The sequence below is a fragment of the Electrophorus electricus genome, chromosome 1 (genome assembly GCF_041902795.1).
Source record: "Electrophorus electricus isolate QZ-2024a chromosome 1, ASM4190279v1, whole genome shotgun sequence".
Classification (NCBI taxonomy): domain Eukaryota; kingdom Metazoa; phylum Chordata; class Actinopteri; order Gymnotiformes; family Gymnotidae; genus Electrophorus; species Electrophorus electricus.
In genome coordinates this window covers 22,345,822-22,366,542 of record NC_137497.1, presented here as the reverse complement: position 1 = coordinate 22,366,542, position 20,721 = coordinate 22,345,822, and the positions used below count along the sequence as shown (strand labels likewise).

Sequence of the window (20,721 nt, the reverse complement as noted above, 5' to 3'; positions counted from 1 at the left end):
AGTTCTGTCTCTCTCTCTCACACACAGATAATAGTTCTGTCTCTCTCTCTGTCTCACACAGATAATAGTTCTGTCGCTCTCTCTCTCTGTCTCACACACAAATAATAGTTCTGTCTCTCTCTCTCACACACAGATAATAGTTCTGTCTCTCTCTCTCTGTCTCACACAGATAATAGTTCTGTCTCTCTCTCTCTCACAGATAATAGTTCTGTTGCTCTTTCTCTCTCTCTCTCGCAGATAATAGTTCTGTCGCTCTCTCTCTCTTTCTTTCTCTCGCTCACACAGATAATAGTTCTGTCTCTCGGTCTCACACAGATAATAGTTCTGTCTCTCTCTCTCTCACAATCAGTTATTAGTTCTCGCTCGCTCTCTCTCTCTCTCTGTCTCACACACAAAGTTCTGTCTCTCTCTCTCTTTCTCTCTCTCACACACAGGTAATAGTTTTGTCTCTCTCTCTTTCTCTCTCTCTCTCTCACACAGATAATAGTTCTGTCGCTCTCTCTCTGTCTCACACACAGATAACAATTCTGTCTCTCCCTCTCACTAAGATAACAGTTCTGTCTCTCTCTCTCTCCCTCTCTCTCTTGCACAGATAATAGTTCTGTCTTTCTCTCATACAAACACACACAGATAATAGTTCTCGCTCTCTCTCTCCATTTCAGACACACACATCATTCTGGGCATTGAGAGTTCTGGTAAACTGGGATGTGATGATGCTGTCACTTCACCTCTCTTTTGTCTCTCTCGTTAGTTGACTGAGAGCGGCGGAGTGTTGATCATGCCTGTGGTTCCTTTTAGCTGTGCTGCCACAGCTACATCTGCCACAGTCCATCTTTGCACATCATAGTTTCCTAATTTACACACCCTCTACCTGGACATGTCCAATAATCTAGTCTCTCTGTCTGCTGAGGTTCACCTACCCCTGATGTCATGACATTACTGTCTCAGCTGCCATGGCTCCTCCCACCACCCCATGATGCCCCCTGTTGTAGCCCCCCCACACCTCCACCCCACACAGCTACTTCCCCGCTGCCCTTCATGGCTGATCTCATACAGGAAGAGTTTCGGTCATGTGCACACCGTCGGGACCAGACTAGGACTTCTAGAAAACCACACTAGACATTAATTGCTTATTGTTCCATATTTCTTTATTTATTTTTCTCCATCTCACTACTTATTCTGCTCCTTATTGTCTATATTCTTACTACTATAATGTCCGTTATTGTCCAGAGGACCCCACCAGTTTACAGCCCACCAGAACCAGTGCACTGAGGACACTGTCAGCACTGACATCCACATGGCTCTCACACATCTGAAGGACATGGACAGTTATGTTCCAGTGCTGTTCACTGATTACAGCTCAGCAGTCAACACAGTCACCCCAACCAAACTGACTGAAACACTCACCACTGGACTCACACCCTCCTTCTGTAAATGGGGCTGAACTTTCTAACAGACAGAATCAGTCAGTCAGAACTGGCAATGTACATCCAGCACAAGGACTGAAAACACTGGGACCCCCCAGGACTGTGTGGCTGCCCAGTATAACACCAGCATCATCAAACTGGTTTGACTGATCACTGGATGAGACAGCATACAGGGAGACAGGGAGGTGACAGACATGGTGTCATGACAACAATCTCTCCCTGAATGCAGACAAGACCAAGAAGATGATTGTTGACCCAAGGAGGAAGGAGAAGCAGCAGCACACACCACTACAGACAGGAGAGATGTAGGTGAACTCCTTCACCTTCCTGGAGTTCACATCATTGAGGACCTCACCTGGACCTACAACACACACCCCACATCAGTGTGGACCTCACCTGGACCTACAACACACACCCCCCACATCAGTGAGGACCTCACCTGGACCTACAACACACACCCCACATCAGTGAGGACCTCACCTGGACCTACAACAAACACCACATCATAAAGAAATCCCAACAGTATCTGCTGTGTCCTCTGTTTATGTACGATACACAGCATGACTTGCAGGTAAACACTCTCCTGACATCAGAACTCTGAAAATGTTCAGCTCTTGTTCAGTTTTATTGACAACAGGAGGAAACGTGAAACTGAATCATATGAAAGACAAATCAACAACAAGCCAGCCACAACACGTACTGATATACACAACACACAATGCACCAAACTTCACAGAGAATAACATTATCCACTAAATAATGATCTGTGATTACAAATAACAATACAATAAACTACACACAACCACAATGTTTTCAAAAGGTATGAGATGTACGCAGACAACTACATTAGCATGGCTATAATAACTACAATAACTATAATAACTACAATAACTAGAACTCTTGGAGTTGTATTCTCTCACTCTACGATCGCTACACACATGAACTGACTCGCTGCTACTGACACCCTGTGGTTCTTAAATGAATTACAACTAACCTCAAAAAATGGAACAGAGTTTATAAACTCCTGACAGAACAGCATCTGTACTTCCTGAGGAGGCTGAGGAAATGTAGCATGTCAACTAAAACTCAGCAGTTCCTACAGGAGAATGATGGAGAGTGAACTCACCAGCCACCACAGTATGATATGGGAACTGCACTACTCAGGAATGGAAGACTCAGTTTTCAGTATTTTCTCATTCTCACTCTTTCATAAACACACAAACAAACCCACATACGCATGCACACACTAACGTTCCATACCTGAAAGTTTCCAGTCTGCAGTGGGGATCCTCCAGTCTAGAAGAGAGCAGCTTCACTCCTGACTCTCCTGGGTGGTTGTACGTCAGGTCCAGTTCTTTCAGGTGGGAGGGGTTTGACCTCAGAGCTGAAGCCAGAGAAGAACAGCCTTCCTCTGTGACCAAACAACCAGACAGTCTGCAGAAAGGAAGGAAACAGGTAGAGAGAGACAGAGAGTGAGATGCACTTCCAGAGCAGCCTGCATAGGGCAGCTAGAGAGGCTGGTAACTGTAGTTGGAGGTTCCTCCACTCTCATCTCTCTCTGGCGTCCTCCATGGCAGATGGTTTTGTTCACTCTTCTCCAGATCGCTGCTGTCTGTGTTTATTTTAGCTCTTATTTTTATTCAGCCCTTCAGAACTCTAGTGCACTATTAACCTAAATCAGAAGAACCCTAAAGCTGAACTTACACTGTGTGATTTCAGTGGTCTTATAAGACTGTTACATGTCAGACTGTATGAGATGATGCCAGTAAAATCTTGGCAGAATTCTACATCTGGCTGTGATAACAGGAGTAAAAACACTGTCACATTTCTGGACCTGTGACTCAGAGAAAAAGTCTAAGAATCCTAGGCGATGCATACTTTTTTTGGAAGTTGCAAAGCTGATGCCAGACTTTCACAAGTGTTGTCCTCAAGATTACAGTTAGCTAGACTGCAAGTAGACACAAAAGACATTACAATATACCCTACAGTAGATACAACAGATATCACAATATACCCTACAGTAGATAGAACAGACATTACAATATACCCTACAGTAGATACAACAGACATTACAATATACCCTACAGTAGATACAACAGATATCACAATATACCCTACAGCAGATACAACAAATATTACAATATACCCTACAGTAGATACAACAGATATCACAACATACTCCATAGTATATAGCATAGTGGAATTATTTTGTCATTATGGGAATATCTATGAGAAATAGATATCCAAAATCAGCATATTGTAAATGAGTACATGAATTCCCCTAATGGTAGTATGACTTTAATATGGGATTATTAAACTTCCGCGTGCTGTCTGGACAGCAGAGTCCCTCGCAGTCTTCAAACACAGACTGAAGACCCATCTGTTTGTGGAATATTTAAATGACCACTGATCTTGCTCCTATGTTGACTAACTGAAACTCTAGTACTTCTTGTAGGGTGTTTATTACTCTGATGTTGACTGCTCCTATGTTGACTAACTCTAGTACTTATTGTTTATTACTGATGTTGGCTGCTCCTATGTTGACTAACTCTAGTACTTCTTGTTTACTACTCTGACTGCTCCTATGTTGACTAACTCTAGTACTTATTGTTTACTACTCTGACTGCTCCCATGTTGACTAACTCTAGTACTTATTGTTTATTGCACTGATTGTCTGTTATAGAGCTTAAATGTATTTTGTACTTCTAGGCATTAGCACTGATCCCTGTATCTCAACAGTATTCTAGTTCATTGGTATCTTGCACTCTAACCTACTTTACTGGCTAGGATCTGTTCTATGAGGAAATGACAAAGCACTTTTCTAAGTCGCTCTGGATAAGAGCATCTGCCAACTGCTCTAAAAGTAAATATAAATGTACTCATGTGGTCATGGAACTGTCTTGGCTTTATGGGACATTTCTGAGAAATAGATATCCAAAATCAACCTGAATGAAATGAGTACATGAATTCACCCAATGGTATTATTATTTTAATAGGAGTTTATGAAAAATAGTAGAGTGAAATCTGTCCAAACTTACTCTGGTGATATTCTGCAAATTCAGTCTATATAAAATGAGTGCATTATTTCGCCTAAAGGTAGTTTGACTTTAATATGGATTTATGAAGACATTGTACAGTGAGTGTCCAAACTTACTCTGCTAATAGTCAAGGGCTTCTACTCACATGTGGTAGTGGAACTGTTTTTGCATTTTGTTAAAATTCAGAAAAATATGTAAAACTTCAATATAGATTTATTAATGATCTGGTGAGGGCCAAGGGCCACCATTCAATTGGCAGTGGAATATTTCAGCCCTGGAGTTCCCCTGCCCTGCACATTTGCCACATTTCACTAGTGATAACCCCTGTTTCAGCTGGCAGTCAAGATCTATAATAACCTTCTGAGAAACATTATGTAGAAAAAGCATTTTCCACAATGTTTATTAAGCTGTGTAAATATATTACCAATTGTGTTTAATCTAATTATGCAATTAAACTAGTTCAATCAAGTAAACTGTATTTCGTACTTTTAAATGTAGTAAACGTGCATGTCCATCAAAGCTTTTTAAAATACGCAAGTCTGTTTCTTTGCTTAGGAAGAGTTCGATTGCGGTGAGCAGCGAAATACCGTAAAATCGCGCATATAGGCGCATTAATTTAAAGCGCGGATGACTTGACTGAATCGCTAAAGCGCGGATAGCGTGATCGCGGTTGTAACCTAGTGACCATCTGTAACCTAGCTACAAGGTTTAAATGTGTTTAAACTGATGTAGGGGACATGACTGATTATTGCACAGCTGTACTTCATGAACACCAGATGTTATAAATCACATCCCCGTCAAATCTCCCGTCACACCCGCACCCTCCTCCCTCCTGCTCTCAACTACGTGAAGATCCAACCGCATTTCTCCTAAAGACTGTAACTTGATTGTTGCAAAGACAAGAAGTCCAATCTTGCTTATTGACGGTTTGGTCAAATTGTTGAGACTGTTAGCTGGTTAGATATCTGTGCTAAACAGTAAACAACTAAACAAATCAACATAGCTAGACTTTCTTTGCTAACATTACCTAGTTAGCTGTTAGCCATGAATGACGATCAGAGATTGAGTGAAAAACTCACACAGGCTTTGTCTGTCTGTCTTAGTCCATCTGCTTTTACTTTTTGTCTGTCCCTTTCTGGTATTTTCCTTTTCTCTTGGAAATCACTATAGCAGCAAATATCCTCCAATTCCAGTTTGTGAGATTTTCTGTCATTTTCATGATCCACTACAGTTCTCTTCACCTCAGTAAGTTAAAACAGCTCCTCTGATGCTATTGGCCACTGTAATGACGTCATTCAATATTCTACTGGCACGACCCGTCCTACCACATATGATTGGATAAAATTACTGTCACTCAAATTGAGAACCTTGTCACTCATATTCCTGTTACTGCTGAACGCAAGTGCTTCTTGGATATTCATGGTATTCCTACCTTTATTTTTTTTCAAATGGTACAATTTTAAGAATTTGTGGTGTTTTTATTGTACCTTTTGACATTTTTTAATACGTCAACATAGACCTCTTAAAAACACAAGGGCAACAATCACAGGGTTATTACTGTATTTCTAGACCAAACTGTTTTCTGCTGTTTCGTGTGCTCCTGGTTTTAGTTGAGAAAAATATTAGGAGCATTATCTTCACTACATATAATGGTGTTATACTGTTTCTGACCATTCTGGTGCCCTACACACACCCAAACACACCCTGCTGCTCCCACACTACAGTTACAGTGAAACTACAAACACTCCATATCTGCAGCCTGATTAGATTTAATAGACAGACTCAACACAGGCATGCTAATTGAACACAGATTTGTACCTTCAGTATCCAGAGTTGGATCTGTCCTAGAACAACTCCCCCAGGTCATTTGTGCCACTGTTGGGTAGTGTAGTCTATTGTGTGGCTGTGTGTATCAACATAAAATATCTTGGGTGTAGAAGATTACTGTACATTCACTGAGTGGATTTGAACTTGTTACATCTACTACTGTATTTTCTTTCCCCTCTTCTGGTTTATGTTTAATGAAGACAGGTTTGGGGTGGAGCATGTGTTGGGTTTGGTTTTTATTCTGGCTTATACTCCCCATAGAGACAGATGGCATGTTTGTAGATCTCTATCACTTTTTAGTAATAGTGGTTTGTGCTCAGAATAAAGTGTCTGTTGTGGTCTCTCCCGCTACACTGGCACATAACAGAGATGTATAAAGGTTGGTATCCCTCTCTAATCATCTGCAGCTGAAATAACCAGGAGCTGAAGATGGCTGCCTCCAACACTCCTTTACCATTTATCAAACACCCTTACTGATGATTTTCTTCATAATTTGTGAAAGACGGCCATGTTACTATAATGTGTGGGATGTACCCTGGACACATATTAACGTGTAACATATTAAAACTGTAGCATGACCATTGTATTAGAGTGTTGCTGCAAAACACCTTTACTATTTTTCTGAACTTCTGAGCCCTCCAGACATCTTGTGGTTTTAAGTATTTTCTGTGGTCAGTGTTTGTTCTCTTGTATGGAGGAAGCAGAACGACAAGGAGCACAGCAAGGGGACACATTCTATCAGTGAGGAACACATTCTTTCAGTGGGGGACAGCACAGTTGTATTAAATTCCACTGTTTGAACTGCATTTACTGTTTTTTTTATGATTGTCAGCTGCAATAACCAGTAGCTGGTATTACCTGCTAAAAGACATCATAGTATGACAGTAATGCCATTAAAGTGCCATTTAAGTCCCACTGGTTGAACTACATTTACTCTTGTTTAATGATGTACAGCTCCAGTGACCTGTCCTGTTTGCCACTGTTACCTTTAAAATGACATCACAGTATCACAGTTGCAATGCCACAGACCTTTATCTACAGTATTTTGAATGTATTGGTCACAGCAACAGATTCGTTTTAGCATTAAGTTTGTTCACTATTTATGGAGTATGCCTGGACAAAATAAATGGATCAACATACAATGTTTCCAAAAGGCATGTGATTATTTTACTCTAGCTTGTAACTACAAGTCCAAATACAGTCATAGCCAATCTACCTCATTGTAGTGACTTACTATGTTTACTTATCTTCACAGGAAACTCAGCACAACATTAAATCAAAAGTACTGACTAAGAAAGCTGCTGTTTCAACTGTGGACACTGTGGTTTGCTTCACTCACAGTTTCCTTCACTTTGTCAAAGGGAAATGAATCTGACATGCTTTTAAGGACTTTCTGGAAACTGGAGAAAGAACAGCTTCATCTTGGTGGGGGCTATTGGAGGATCTATGAGATTGAATGTGTGGACAGTGTCTTGTCTTCTGACTGCAAAAGCAAAAATCTACTTTAAAAGCATCATGGCAGGAGGAAATGTGTTTAGCTCACTGGGTATGGGATTATAGTAGTGCTACCATAAAACTTTAATGTAAAATTGAACTCATACTTTAAAAAAGGGTTCAATCGAATCCAGCACTCATTGGTTGTTAAGGTTTAAATGAATGTGGACTTACGTGAGTACTTCTACTTATAGTGTAAGTGAGGTGCTGTTTGAAATGGATGCTGAAGTTGATGATTTTGTTGCGTGTGAGCTCACCGCAGCTCTGTCTGAGAATAACAGGGTTAATATGAACACTGAGCCGGACAAGAAACACTCGGTTAAACTTACAGAAAAGGTGTCATTTGAATTAGAATCCCTACAAAAACCAAGGAAATCTAAACAACCTAATTCTGAGATATTGTTGCTTTTATTGAATATCAAGTTAAAATATTGTCTGACCCTGTCTTTGGTGACATTCTGAATACTGAAGCGGGGTTGTGAATAAAGGAAATTCACAGTTCAAAGCTAAACTGAAAGGTGACATTCCCTATCATCACAACCAAGGAAGGACCTATAAAAACAGAAAAACAAAAGTTCAACAAATCCTGTCCAGGAGCAAATGTGACCTGCATGTGTTGTTCCCAAGATCATGTGCTGCAGCTTGTGTACAGTTGGACAGAAAAATGTAGAGGGAAAATATGTCCTTTTTAAAAGAGAAAGTGATCTGTTTTGGTTCCTTATGTATTGGGCATTTAAGCAAGGACTGGGACAGGTGACTGACTTGTAAAAAGTACCATCAAAGTGCCATCAAAAACATCCCAGCAACTGGTGAATGTTCCAAGGATTCAGTAATGAACACAGCACTAATTTCTGCACAAGCATGTATTCTGGGCTTGGACCAATCACAGGATTTTATCCAGTCTCCCAGTCCAAGTAAAATCTAAGAAGGGGAACAGTCATACAGGCTTATGCATTCTCGGATCCAGGTAGTATGTCTACCTTTTGTTTTGAAAGCCTGTTTGAATTTCCTATAAGGAGAATGCCTTGTGTATAATAGATCTGTCATTTGGGAGATGGTGGCATTCACAGGTTAAGGAAGAATGGGAATTTTTCATAACTTCACAAAGTTGAACTTAAGTGGCAGAAATGCAAAGACTAATAATGAGTCCAAAGATATCAGTCTACAGCTGTGTGGTGAATGGTTTACAGATTTCTATTCTACAAGCTAATCAGTTTTATGAACATCCTGAGATTTATTTTCAGAAGACAATACCTGTGAGCAAATCCAACATAATCCAAAAAGATGATTTTTTTCCATTTCCATTCAAGAATGAATTTACAGAAAACTCACCTGAGAATCTCCAGTTTACAGTGTGAACTCTTCAGTCCCGCAGAGAGCTGCTCCACTCCTGAGTCCTGCAGGTTGTTGTTATTAAGGTCCAGCTGGTTCAGGGAGGAGTTTTCTGTTTGTAGAGCTGATGTGAGGTATTCACAAGATTTCACAGTGAGATTGCAGCTATCTAGTCTGTAAAGGAGTAAATACAGTACAGAGTGCAGTTCATTCTGAGGATGTGGAATCATACAGAAATAGTTTGATGAAGCAGACGAGGAAAATATTGATACATTTAATATTGCTATTTCTGTGGATATTATGATAGAAAGTTATACACGTAAATTTGTGAAGTAACAGCATGACTGATCTATGATGGTTCTGTCAAATCTTATATAAACATCATCTTGTGATCAACTCCACCATCTGTCATCTTCTTAGGATACAATATTTCTGTACTATTATGTGTTGATAAATTTGCTCATGCAGCATAACTTTCATCACAGTATTAAAAATTCATCTAGTTTCAGTAGAATATAATATCTGTAAACATTATTATATTCTACAGAAGAGGACATAGTGGCCTTTGTAAAATTGCCCTACAGTGCCTTCACAGGTTAACATTTCCATTCAAGAATGAATTCACAGAAAACTCACCTGAGTATCTCCAGTTTACAGTGTGAACACTTCAGTCCAGCACAGAGCTGCTCCACTCCTGAGTCCTGCAGGTTGTTGTTATTAAGGCTCAGCTGTTTCAGGGAGGAGTTTTCTGTTTGTAGAGCTGATGTGAGGTATTCACAAGATTTCACAGTGAGATTGCAGCTATCTAGTCTGTAAAGGAGTAAATACAGTACAGAGTGCAGTTCATTCTGAGGATGTGGAATCATACAGAAATAGTTTGATGAAGCAGACGAGGAAAATATTGATACATTTAATATTGTTATTTCTGTGGATATTATGATAGAAAGTTATACACGTAAATTTGTGAAGTAACAGCATGACTGATCTATGATGGTTCTGTAAAATCTTGTATAAACATCATCTTGTGATTAACTCCACCATCTGTCATCTTCTTAGGATACAATATTTCTGCACTACCATGTGTTGATAAATTTGCTCATGCAGCATAAATTTAATTCTTTATCACCACAGTAATGAAAGATTTATCCAGTTTCACTATAATATAATAATAACTGTAAACATTATTATATTCTACACCAGAGGACATAGTGGCCTTTGTAAAATTGCCCTACAGTGCCTTCACAGGTTAACATTTCCATTCAAGAATGAATTTACAGAAAACTCACCTGAGTATCTCCAATTTACAGTGTGAACACTTCAGTCCAGCACAGAGCTGCTCCACTCCTGAGTCCTGCAGGTTGTTGTTATTAAGGCTCAGCTGTTTCAGGGAGGAGTTTTCTGTTTGTAGAGCTGATGTGAGGTATTCACAAGATTTCACAGTGAGATTGCAGCTATCTAGTCTGTAAAGGAGTAAATACAGTACAGAGTGCAGTTCATTCTGAGGATGTGGAATCATACAGAAATAGTTTGATGAAGCAGACGAGGAAAATATTGATACATTTAATATTGTTATTTCTGTGGATATTATGATAGAAAGTTATATGCGTAAATTTGTGAAGTAACAGCATGACTGATCTATGATGGTTCTGTCAAATCTTATATAAACATCATCTTGTGATTAACTCCACCATCTGTCATCTTCTTAGGATACAATATTTCTGTACTATTATGTGTTGATAAATTTGCTCATGCAGCATAACTTTCATCACAGTATTAAAAATTCATCTAGTTTCAGTAGAATATCTGTAAACATTATTATATTCTACAGAAGAGGACATAGTGGCCTTTGTAAAACTGCCCTACAGTGCCTTCACAGGTTAACATTTCAATTCAAGAATGAATTCACAGAAAGCTCACCTGAGTATCTCCAGTGTACAGTGTGAACTCTTCAGTCCAGCAGAGAGCTGCTCCACTCCTGAGTCTTCTAGATCAATGTTATTAAAATCCAACTCTTTCAGGGAAGCGTTTTCTGTTTGTAGAGCTGATTTGAGATATTTGCAAGAGTTCTTAGTGACATTACAGCCAGCTAATCTGCACAGAAGAGTAAAAACAGTAAAGAGTGCAGTTCAGTCTGATGCTGTGCATTCACACAGAAACAGTTTAAATGTCAGAGGAGGAAAATATCATTCAAATCTTTGATATTGGCACGCGTGTGTTTAATATGAGACACATTCATCCATGTCTTAGAGTTTGTACTATTGTACATCTCTTTAATTTTCTGTTGTTACTATATAATCATTTTATATTCCAATTTACCTAGAAAAAATCTTATTTTGTATTTTTTAAGGAGAAACACTTGCCTTTGTTAAATTGTTCTACATCTCCACTGTCTTAACATTTCAGTTCAAGAATGGGTTCATGAATAGAGTTTGTATTATTTAACAGCTGTGCTCATTCATTTAAGAATGAATTTACAAATATCTCACCTGAGTATCTCCAGTTTACAGTGTGGACTCTTCAATCCAGCAGAGAGCTGCTCCACTCCTGAGTCCTTCAAGTTGCTGTAACTACAGTCCAGCTCTTTCAGGGAGGATTTTTCTGTGTGTAGAGCTAATGCAAGAGATTTGCAAAACTCCTCAGTGAGATTACAGGTGGTTAATCTGCAAAGTAGGAATACATACAATACTGTTCAGTTAAAGCAGCCATTTACATTTATGGAATTTGGCAGGCACTTTTATCCAGAGTGACTTACAAAAAGTGCTTTGTAACTGATTCATAGTATGTGTCCTACAGTACAACAGACCAGCATTCTATGTCCCTGGTTGCATTTAAAATCAGGAATCACATGTAAATAATTTTACACTGTGAATGAAATGCAATTGCATGCTTTTATTTTGAAGGCAACAGCTAATTTTAACAACTGACAAACTGTGTGTGCATGTATGAACCTTCACTGTAAATAAAATGTAGCTTTATGTATAAATCTAGTTTATGTATTAACACAGCCTATCACCCAAATCCAAGACAGTTGTTTGCAAGAGCTGTTAGTTAGCTGGTTAACTCTCGAAGATATCAGCACGTGTTAAAAAAAGAAAGGGTGATATGGAATGTAGAGTTTTTAACAAGACTTGGTCTTCTAAGTTTTTATTTACTCAAATACATGGCAAAGCCACATGCTTAGTTTGTGGAGGAGAGATCTCGCTATGTTTTAGGATCATAATTATTACAACAGATACGCACCTCAGACATTCAAGCCCAGCAGAGTACAGACCAGAGAACAGTGATACAGAAAAAAAAGACAAGACTGATGTACAGCACTCACTTCACACACACACACACACGCGCGCACACACACACACACACACACACACACACACACACACACACACACACACACACACACACCTTTCATAAGTAAGAATCAAGATTCACCTGTGAGCAATTCATCAGTTCTAGAGACATTTACCAAAAAAGTCTAATAGAATGTAATATTTACCTGACACTTTTATCCAAAGCAACTTACAATTATGAGTACAATTTGAGCATTAAGGACCTTGCACAGGGGCCCAACAGTGGACACTTTGCAGAAGTGGGGCTTGAACTGGTCACAAGTCAAGTACCTTAACCACTGACCTACCACTACCTAGTTGTGTGTTGACTGTAAAGTGTCCTTGGTTTCTGAGAAAAGCTCTATATAAGTGTGTTCATTCATTCATGACATAAGCAATCGATAATGTAAGAAACAACAAACACTTGTACATCATTTGCATAAGGTGCCAAAACAGTTGCTGTTTGTACAAAACAATGAGAAATTGATTATAATGTACACATGTGGCTACGTGATGTGGAGGTAGTAGTTTTGAGAATTTCTGTTCTGATCTGACTGGTAATTTAAACAGTACAGTTAAAAGTAATGTATAATACTGCCCTTGTTAGTAAATCATAGTCTAACTACAGCATCAACTATCAGTAGTTGATCAAAGCCCTGCACTGCTTTATGCATCCATATATAATTCCTACGGGGCAAGTTGTGTATATATGTAGTTTTGAGAATTGCACAGGTTTTTTTTGTATCCATATGTAGCTGGCTGGAAAAATGTGTGTACACTTTGTGTAGCTTTAATGTGGTTGGTGTGTGTGGTTGGTGTGTGTGTGTGTGTGTGTGTGTGTGTGTGTGTGTGTGTGTGTGCATGCGCTCTACACATTGGACAAACTTCTGAAGCTTCTAGAGTGTCCTAGAATCTTCCTGCCCAGTGTGGTAGAGATTAACCATACGTCATTTATGGTACACAGGTATATGCACTATTAGTTAGTGTTCAGACAAGCAAGCTAAAGACTTTGGTTTGAAATTTACACCAGGTATTGTTCTTCTACTAAATCAACTTCAGATTCTTTCTCTTTTATGTCTGTGGTGCAGTATCCCTCATTTCTGAAAAGTTTGCAATCCTGTTGAAATCAGTAGGTGTAATTCACCCACATATTTCTCCCACTCAATACATTAGCTGTTAATACATTAGCTGATTGAATGACTAATTTTATTCATCTTGGGTCCTTTTATCCATCAATATTAATTATTACCTTTACAAAATGTTCTTGTGTAAAAGTGGATCACTCACAGAGCTTTTGTGCAGTTGGGGACAGCTGGGATGAGTCTCCTATAACCCTCCTCTGATGTGTTGTATTTATTCAGGTTCCACTCCTTCCTCACATTCTGTGACTGGAGACGCAGGTAGGCTACAGCTGAACACTGTGCAGGAGAAAGCTGCTTCTTTGAGGATTTCACTGGAATTACAGAAACAATAGCAGGGTTTTAGACCTTATCATCCAGTCACTGGAGCTGTAGGAACAAATGTTTCTTTCTGAATGGACTTGTGAAGTGAAATATAAGAGAGGCCATATAGATGGTGTGTAATTCTTTCATATTTTGGATTGTAACATAGCTGGTACATTTCTAGCAGTTATTAATGTACAGTGGATTCAGAAAGAACTCAGACCTTATTCAGTTTATTGTGTTGTGGGATTTGATTTTGAATTGATGTAATTGTCATTTATACCCATCAATCTACACTTGATAGCTCATAATGATGAAGTGACGACATGCTTTTTTAGCTTCAAAAAATGGTTGAAAATTAAAAAATGGATTCTTTTTTTCCAACAACAATATTCAGACTTTTTGATCTTGCACTTCAGGCTGTCTGGCCTAACTGGGCATCTGGGCAAGAAGGGCCTTGTTAGAGTGTCACTACAACTCCCAGCATTCTGATGAGGATTCGGAGGAGCACCCAGCCAATCACCAATAATCCACACAATGTTCGACCTGGACTGTGTTCTCTCTTTGTTTCTGATGCTCCCTGGCTCCTGTTGTTCTGGTTCTGACCCTTGCCTGTGTATTGACTATTGTGCTAGAATATCCTTTTCTTATTAAAACCAAGCCTCATTTTATCCGTGAGCATCTAACTTTCTCTTAATCATCACACAAGGTGGTAAGAAAGAACCCAACCGTCACTCTAAAAGAGCTACAAAGTCCTGTGCAAAGATGGGAGAAATGTTAGGCCAGACAACATCTGCAGCACTCTAGAAATTAGGCGTTTATGACAGAGTGGAAAGATGGAAGCCACTGTTGTGTTAAAGGCATATGAACAGTCTTCTTGGTGTTTGTGTGGGGATTAGCTCAGGAAGCAGAGTAGCACACAGCTAAACCTAAACAAGTTTGATTGCAGAAAGGGAGATGCAAAACGTGTAAGCGAAATCAAAATCTAGGGTCCAGTCCAAAAGAGCAATAAGTACAATGTAACCTAAATTCAAGAGGTATTCAACACACAACGGAATAAGACTAAACAGGAAAGGGTCAGAAACACTAAATATGTCTTGTAACTATGTCATTTACAAGACGGAACTGTACATTGTGTACATATATATATATATATATATATATATATATATATATATATATATATATATATATATATATATATATATATATATATATAACCATATACATTGTACATTGTGTATATAAACATAATATACATACATTGTACATACATTGTTAATATATTTTGTATATATATAGAATATATATTTCTCTATGCACCCCTGTTTTCTTTTTCCTCAGTTTGGACAGAGTACTCAACCATTTCACTGCGAGTTAAACTGTGTATGACTATGTATGTGACAAATAAACCAAACTTAAACTTAAAATTAAACACTATAACAATCAGAGCAAGACTTCACATAGAATGACCTAATGCACAGAGTATAAGTAGACAGATAACTAGACTCGGGTGGATCTAATAAATCTGAGATTCGGACCGAACAGGGGGATTTATGGGGAATGTAATTTGTTTGCCATTGTTTGGAAGCTATAGGTTTGACATAAAGGACTCTGGCAAAATGTGAAAATGGATTTTCTGGTCCAATGAGATGAAATATTTTGGCAGAACATCAAGCACTGTGACTGGTAAAAAAACAGACACCTCACATGACCTGGCTAATACCATCCCCAAGATGAAACATGGCAGCATCATGTTATGGTGGTGCATCTCAGCAGCAGGAACAGGGAGGCTGGTAACAACTGATGGACAGATGAATGTGGCCAAATACATGAACATCCTTGAAGAAAACCTCCTCCAGAATGCATCCAAACTCAGACTGGGGAGACAATTCACCTTTCTACACAACAATGACCATGACCCAAAACTACAGACAAATCTGGACACTGGAGTGACTTCAGGGCAAGTTGCTGACTGGTCCATCGAAAACCAAGATTTAAACCCAATGAAACATCTGTGGAGACCTGAAGATGGCACTTCACACTTGCCATCCAGCCTGATGGAGCTTGAGAGGGTCTGGCATGAATAATGAGAACATGCACAAATCCACTTGTACACACTTTATAGAGACATAGACTTACAGCTGTAAATGCTGCCATAGGGGCTTCTAATATTGAATAATGGATATGATTGGGTATGATTTTTATGAATAAGAGATCTTAAATTTTGATTTATCATTGTGGCTGAATAGGTTTAGTTTAATGAATACAAATTAATGGAGGTTTTTATTTTTAAATAATTTTTGAAACTCTTTAAAACATGTTTTCACTTAGTCATTATGGCTGAATAAGTTTAGATTAATGAATAAAAATGGCATTTACACCCATTTGTAACGATTCTGCTGGACCGAGTGCCGCAGGGCGTGGAGCAGGACGCACAGACTCCCTCCATAAAGTGATACATTTATTAACATAACACAAATAATGGTGGCACTCACACACAACATTAACGACAGACATCATGTACACATTTAACTAAACACAGACTATAATAACCAACACAATACACACACTAACAGAGGTTTAGATAGACAAAGAAACACAAGACATTAAACCCCTGTGCAGGGGCGTGCAATTATGGAGGGCGTGGTTACAAATGGGGTGAAACCCCCTGCATGCGGCCGGCTGTACCATGTGACTTGTGGGGGGGGCATCCTGTGACACCATTCAAACTCAAAACTACAACACAGCAAAGTGTGCAACAAGTGAAGAGGTCTTTCTGAATCAACTGTAAATATATTTATAAATAAGTAACCTACACACAAACAATAGGAAAGGGGTAATGATGTGAATATATGAATTATGCTTAAAAGTTTTCTTTAAAATGTTACCTTTTAAGATGTAAACTGTGCATGCAATTAATAAAATAAGAAATACTGAGATGCAGATGATCGCAATCTTCCAAGTATGAAAACCTTTTCCTGAAATACAAACCACATAACATTTTACAGCAGGCCATATACCGCAAAACTGATTCCAAATAGCCCATCTACAATATGTTACAGACATAATGCTAAAAAAAAATACATACAATAAATATTTTGAAAAACAATTTGTTTTAAATATAAATATATTGTTTTAAATATAGAAGTCTTTGTTAGTAATGATCGTAGAGTATGTTTGTGCAATGATTGCAGAGATGGGTGAACACAGAGGAAACCCAAGAACAGGAATCACAAGTGAATATACTTAGTAACAGGTTACCAGGGTGAGAAATAAGACAGAAAGAAAGCAGAGCAAGGACAGAACCAGGAACGGATGAGGAGCAGACGAATCACCAGGCCTGACTGAGCGAAACCAAAGGACTTAAGTATACATACAAATGAGGAACAAGTGAAGTAGATCAGAGGTGGAGACAGGGAGCCATGGAAATAAACAGGAACAAAGCACATCAGGCAGGTAGTCAAGGGAACCACGATGCTACCGGGGGGGGATCATGACAGTTTGAACCTATAATGGCTCCTACATTTAACGATAAAATGAATGTTCTCACATAATGAGAATGTTCTCACATAATGCTAATAACAAATCATTTAGAAATAATTTTGGATTTTACTTGAAATATAGTCTGTAGCTGTATGTAGTAGTGGTGATAGGTTAAGAACCAATGCATTTGTTGCAAATAAACAATTCATGAGTAATATTAGCAAACTGAAATTGTGAAAGCTCTTACCTCTTACTTCAACATAAACTGTGATGTCATCATACCAGGACATGGATCTAACTGCACATTTGTAAACTCCCTCATCAGAAGGTTGGACTGCTGACAGTTTCAGTGAAATGTTGCCTTTGTGTAGCTCTTCTTTAAACAGCTCTGTCCTCCCTCTGTAAGACTCTATTTGCTCATCATTTCTGTCTTCATATTCTACATAGAGATGCACTAGTGTTTGTCTCATATACAGTCTGTACCACTCCACTCTCATGTCTTCAGCACTGACTCTGGGATGGATAGAACAGGGCAGGACCAGGTCTTCACCAGCTACAGTAACAACAGGAGCAGCTGGACCAACTAGGTTTAAATCCACTAAAAGAAAGACAAACACATAAGTCAGTGAATATGATATATTCAGATCAAAATGCTTTTGTCCAGGTATACCCATTATTCATTATTCTCCCAGTTTAGTGATATCCAGTGTGTAGCAGGTCTGTCCCACAATGCACGACAGCAGATCTCCACCCCATTTTACATGCAAGATTTTCACTCCAATTATAGACTGACTTGACTGTCTACATACACTCTTATAATTATATTATTACATTATAGCTATTTACATACACTCTTATAGTTATATTTATATTATATTGTTACATTATAGCTGTCTACATACACTCTCTACTCAACTATCCATTGAAAATCTCTACAACTAATTAGATCTGAAATCACACACATGGCTTGATCACCACTTAGTGTGAACGCTACCATGACAATGAGCAGCACATGAGTCCAGGCAGTGAGATGAGCAACACATGAGTCCAGGCAGTGAGATAAGCAACACACGAGTCCAGGCAGTGAGAAGAGCAGCAGCGTTACCCAAGTTTTCAGATGGCACACTTTTGTTTTTAATTCCTTTAAAATGATGGCAGACTCAGGAAAGTGTACTTCACAGCTTAGTTAACAAAACAAGTGCAAGATATTAACATCATGTGCTGCAAAATTCTGCAACATATCATATTTTAATTTTCTTTAATAGTTTAATAGCTCCTGTAGACACACTCATTTATTTGCTCATATACTTGCCAGCCATGTTGATAACTACTTTTAAATCTTTTAAAATTGCTTATTGTAAACTTTCACTATAAGGCAAATGCATATGCGCAGAATGTAATCAAAGTTTCTAATTAGGAATGTAATCAGATACAGAAGTTTACATGGCTACTATTCTATTTAATAGAATATTTACAGGATTGTCCACCTCAGTCATTTAGATAAAAACTGTAATCTTAATGGCCTAAATTGGAGTAGTCTGTTCTGATTGATCTATTACTGAGATTACTAACAGATTATCAGACTGCATATAAACAGAGCAAGTGTAACTGTGCACCTAAACATCTGATATTACCAGCCATGCAATAAATAACTGAATGGCTGGTGTCACATATAGTTCAGTGGCCTCCTAGAGGATCACCAACTACACACAGCAACAAGCATTGCTGCTCTAACTCAGTTCTGAGCTCAGACTGAAGGACAACACTAAAATCAGACTTACTTCTCTGTGTCTTTATACTTATTTTATGGAAACATTAGCAGATGTGATGTCAGCATGCAAGATGTGAGTGCAGTGGAGTTTCATTATTCTACCTAGTAAAAACTCAAACAAAAAATACAGCACAGCGTCAAGCTGGCTAAATCAGCAAACTGAAAGTAACACACTGGCAATAAGTACTCGTAGTGAAAACTTGGCAGCAGAACAGAACAAAGAATAGGTGTCACTGATTAGTAATTAATACTCAGGTGACTGGGAATGGGAAAGGCAGCGTGTGTGTGTGTGTGTGTGTGTGTGTGTGTGTGTGTCAGTGGGCATGTCCTTCTGGCTGGGTGCCCAGCAACACTGTGACAGCAGAAATATTGTTGAAATAAGTAGGGCCACCTAAATTAAATGTGATTTTTAAAATTTTGCAATTATATAAACAAATAACTACATAAATTAACAATAAGAATAATAAACAATAATAAACAATAAAACATTCTGTAGAGCCCTTTGTAAACTTATTTTAATATAACATTTATATATATATATATATGTCCTGACTCCACCCAGCCAAACACACACACTTATTCAATCACCCACACATCACCCCTCTTTATCATCCAGCCAATCAGACATCTCCAATCTGTCAATCACCATCTTTTCTACCAATCACGACACCCAATCACTTCCACTCTCCCTTTCCTTTAGACTGACTGACTCCCCTGAGTTCATGTCTGGCAAGCCTTCAAGGATTTTACTTCATCTTACTTTTGCATTTTTTCCTCTCTTTATTTTATTTTTAGTTTGTGTTTTCTTCTGTTTTGTGTTCTTGTTAAAGTCTTCATTAAAACAGCTGTTTTTCTGCATCTCACTCATGCCTTGCACTTTCCCTCAAAATGTCACATAAGTGTTAATACTAGTATTCCAGTGTTACTTGTTATGAAGATAAATTCTTTTGTTTTACTCATAACAACAATAATAATAACAGAAACTGTTGTAATGATTCTCACCTTTAACTGTGACTCCAAGAGTGATGTCATCATACCAGGACTCTGATTTGATTAAACATTTGTAATCTCCTTCATCAGAAGGTTGGACTGCTGAGAGTTTCAGTGATGTGTTGCCTTTCTGTAGCTCTTCTTTAAATAGGTCTGTCCTCCCTCTGTAGGACTTTATCTGATCTTCATTTCTGTCTTTATGTCCTTCATACAGATGTACAAGTTTGTTTGCTTGAGTCAGATCTGGTCTTAGCCACTCCACTGTCATGTCCACAGCACTGGTGTTGGGTTGTAGAGAACAGGGCAGAACCAGGTCTTCACCAGCATTAGCAACAAGAGGAACTGATGGGCCGACTACCTTCAAGTCCTCTGTAATGAACACCAAAGAAGATGTAAAAAAAATCTTTCTCTATTTAATCCCCTTGATGGAGTGTCTGAGAAAATCCAGCACCTAATAGCAGGAGGAAAGATACTGTCAGAGAAAGCACAGACTGAGTGCAGTGGTAATTAGGTTAATAGAACAAACCATAGACAGAGGAGGTTGGACAACATGGGTCTATTGGAATGTAACTATAGCAGCACGCC

General features: G+C 38.6%; 1 protein-coding gene across 1 annotated transcript; it reads right to left on the bottom strand.

The window, feature by feature from the left end:
- Nucleotides 1–2,411: 2,411 nt before the first annotated feature.
- On the bottom strand, nucleotides 2,412–20,478 carry LOC145657480 (uncharacterized). Its single transcript, XM_081712433.1, has 10 exons — nucleotides 20,149–20,478; nucleotides 17,623–17,973; nucleotides 16,781–16,870; nucleotides 13,735–13,900; nucleotides 11,605–11,778; nucleotides 11,036–11,209; nucleotides 10,405–10,578; nucleotides 9,755–9,928; nucleotides 9,119–9,292; nucleotides 2,412–2,861 (listed from the first exon to the last, which is right to left on the bottom strand). The coding sequence occupies exons 1-10, from the start codon at nucleotides 20,402–20,404 to the stop codon at nucleotides 2,627–2,629; spliced, it is 1,968 nt and encodes a 655-aa protein (XP_081568559.1). The 5' UTR covers nucleotides 20,405–20,478; the 3' UTR covers nucleotides 2,412–2,626.
- Between the last annotated feature and the right edge of the window lie 243 nt (nucleotides 20,479–20,721).

Coding starts and splice junctions, on each gene's coding strand:
- LOC145657480 (XM_081712433.1), bottom strand. CDS start 20,404: ATGACAGTGGAGTGGCTAAGACCAGATCTGACTCAAGCAAACAAACTT. Junction 9,929..10,404: donor TGTAAATTGGAGATACTCAG/GTGAGTTTTCTG, acceptor ACTCCTTTACAG/ACTAGATAGCTGCAATCTCA. Junction 9,293..9,754: donor TGTAAACTGGAGATACTCAG/GTGAGTTTTCTG, acceptor ACTCCTTTACAG/ACTAGATAGCTGCAATCTCA.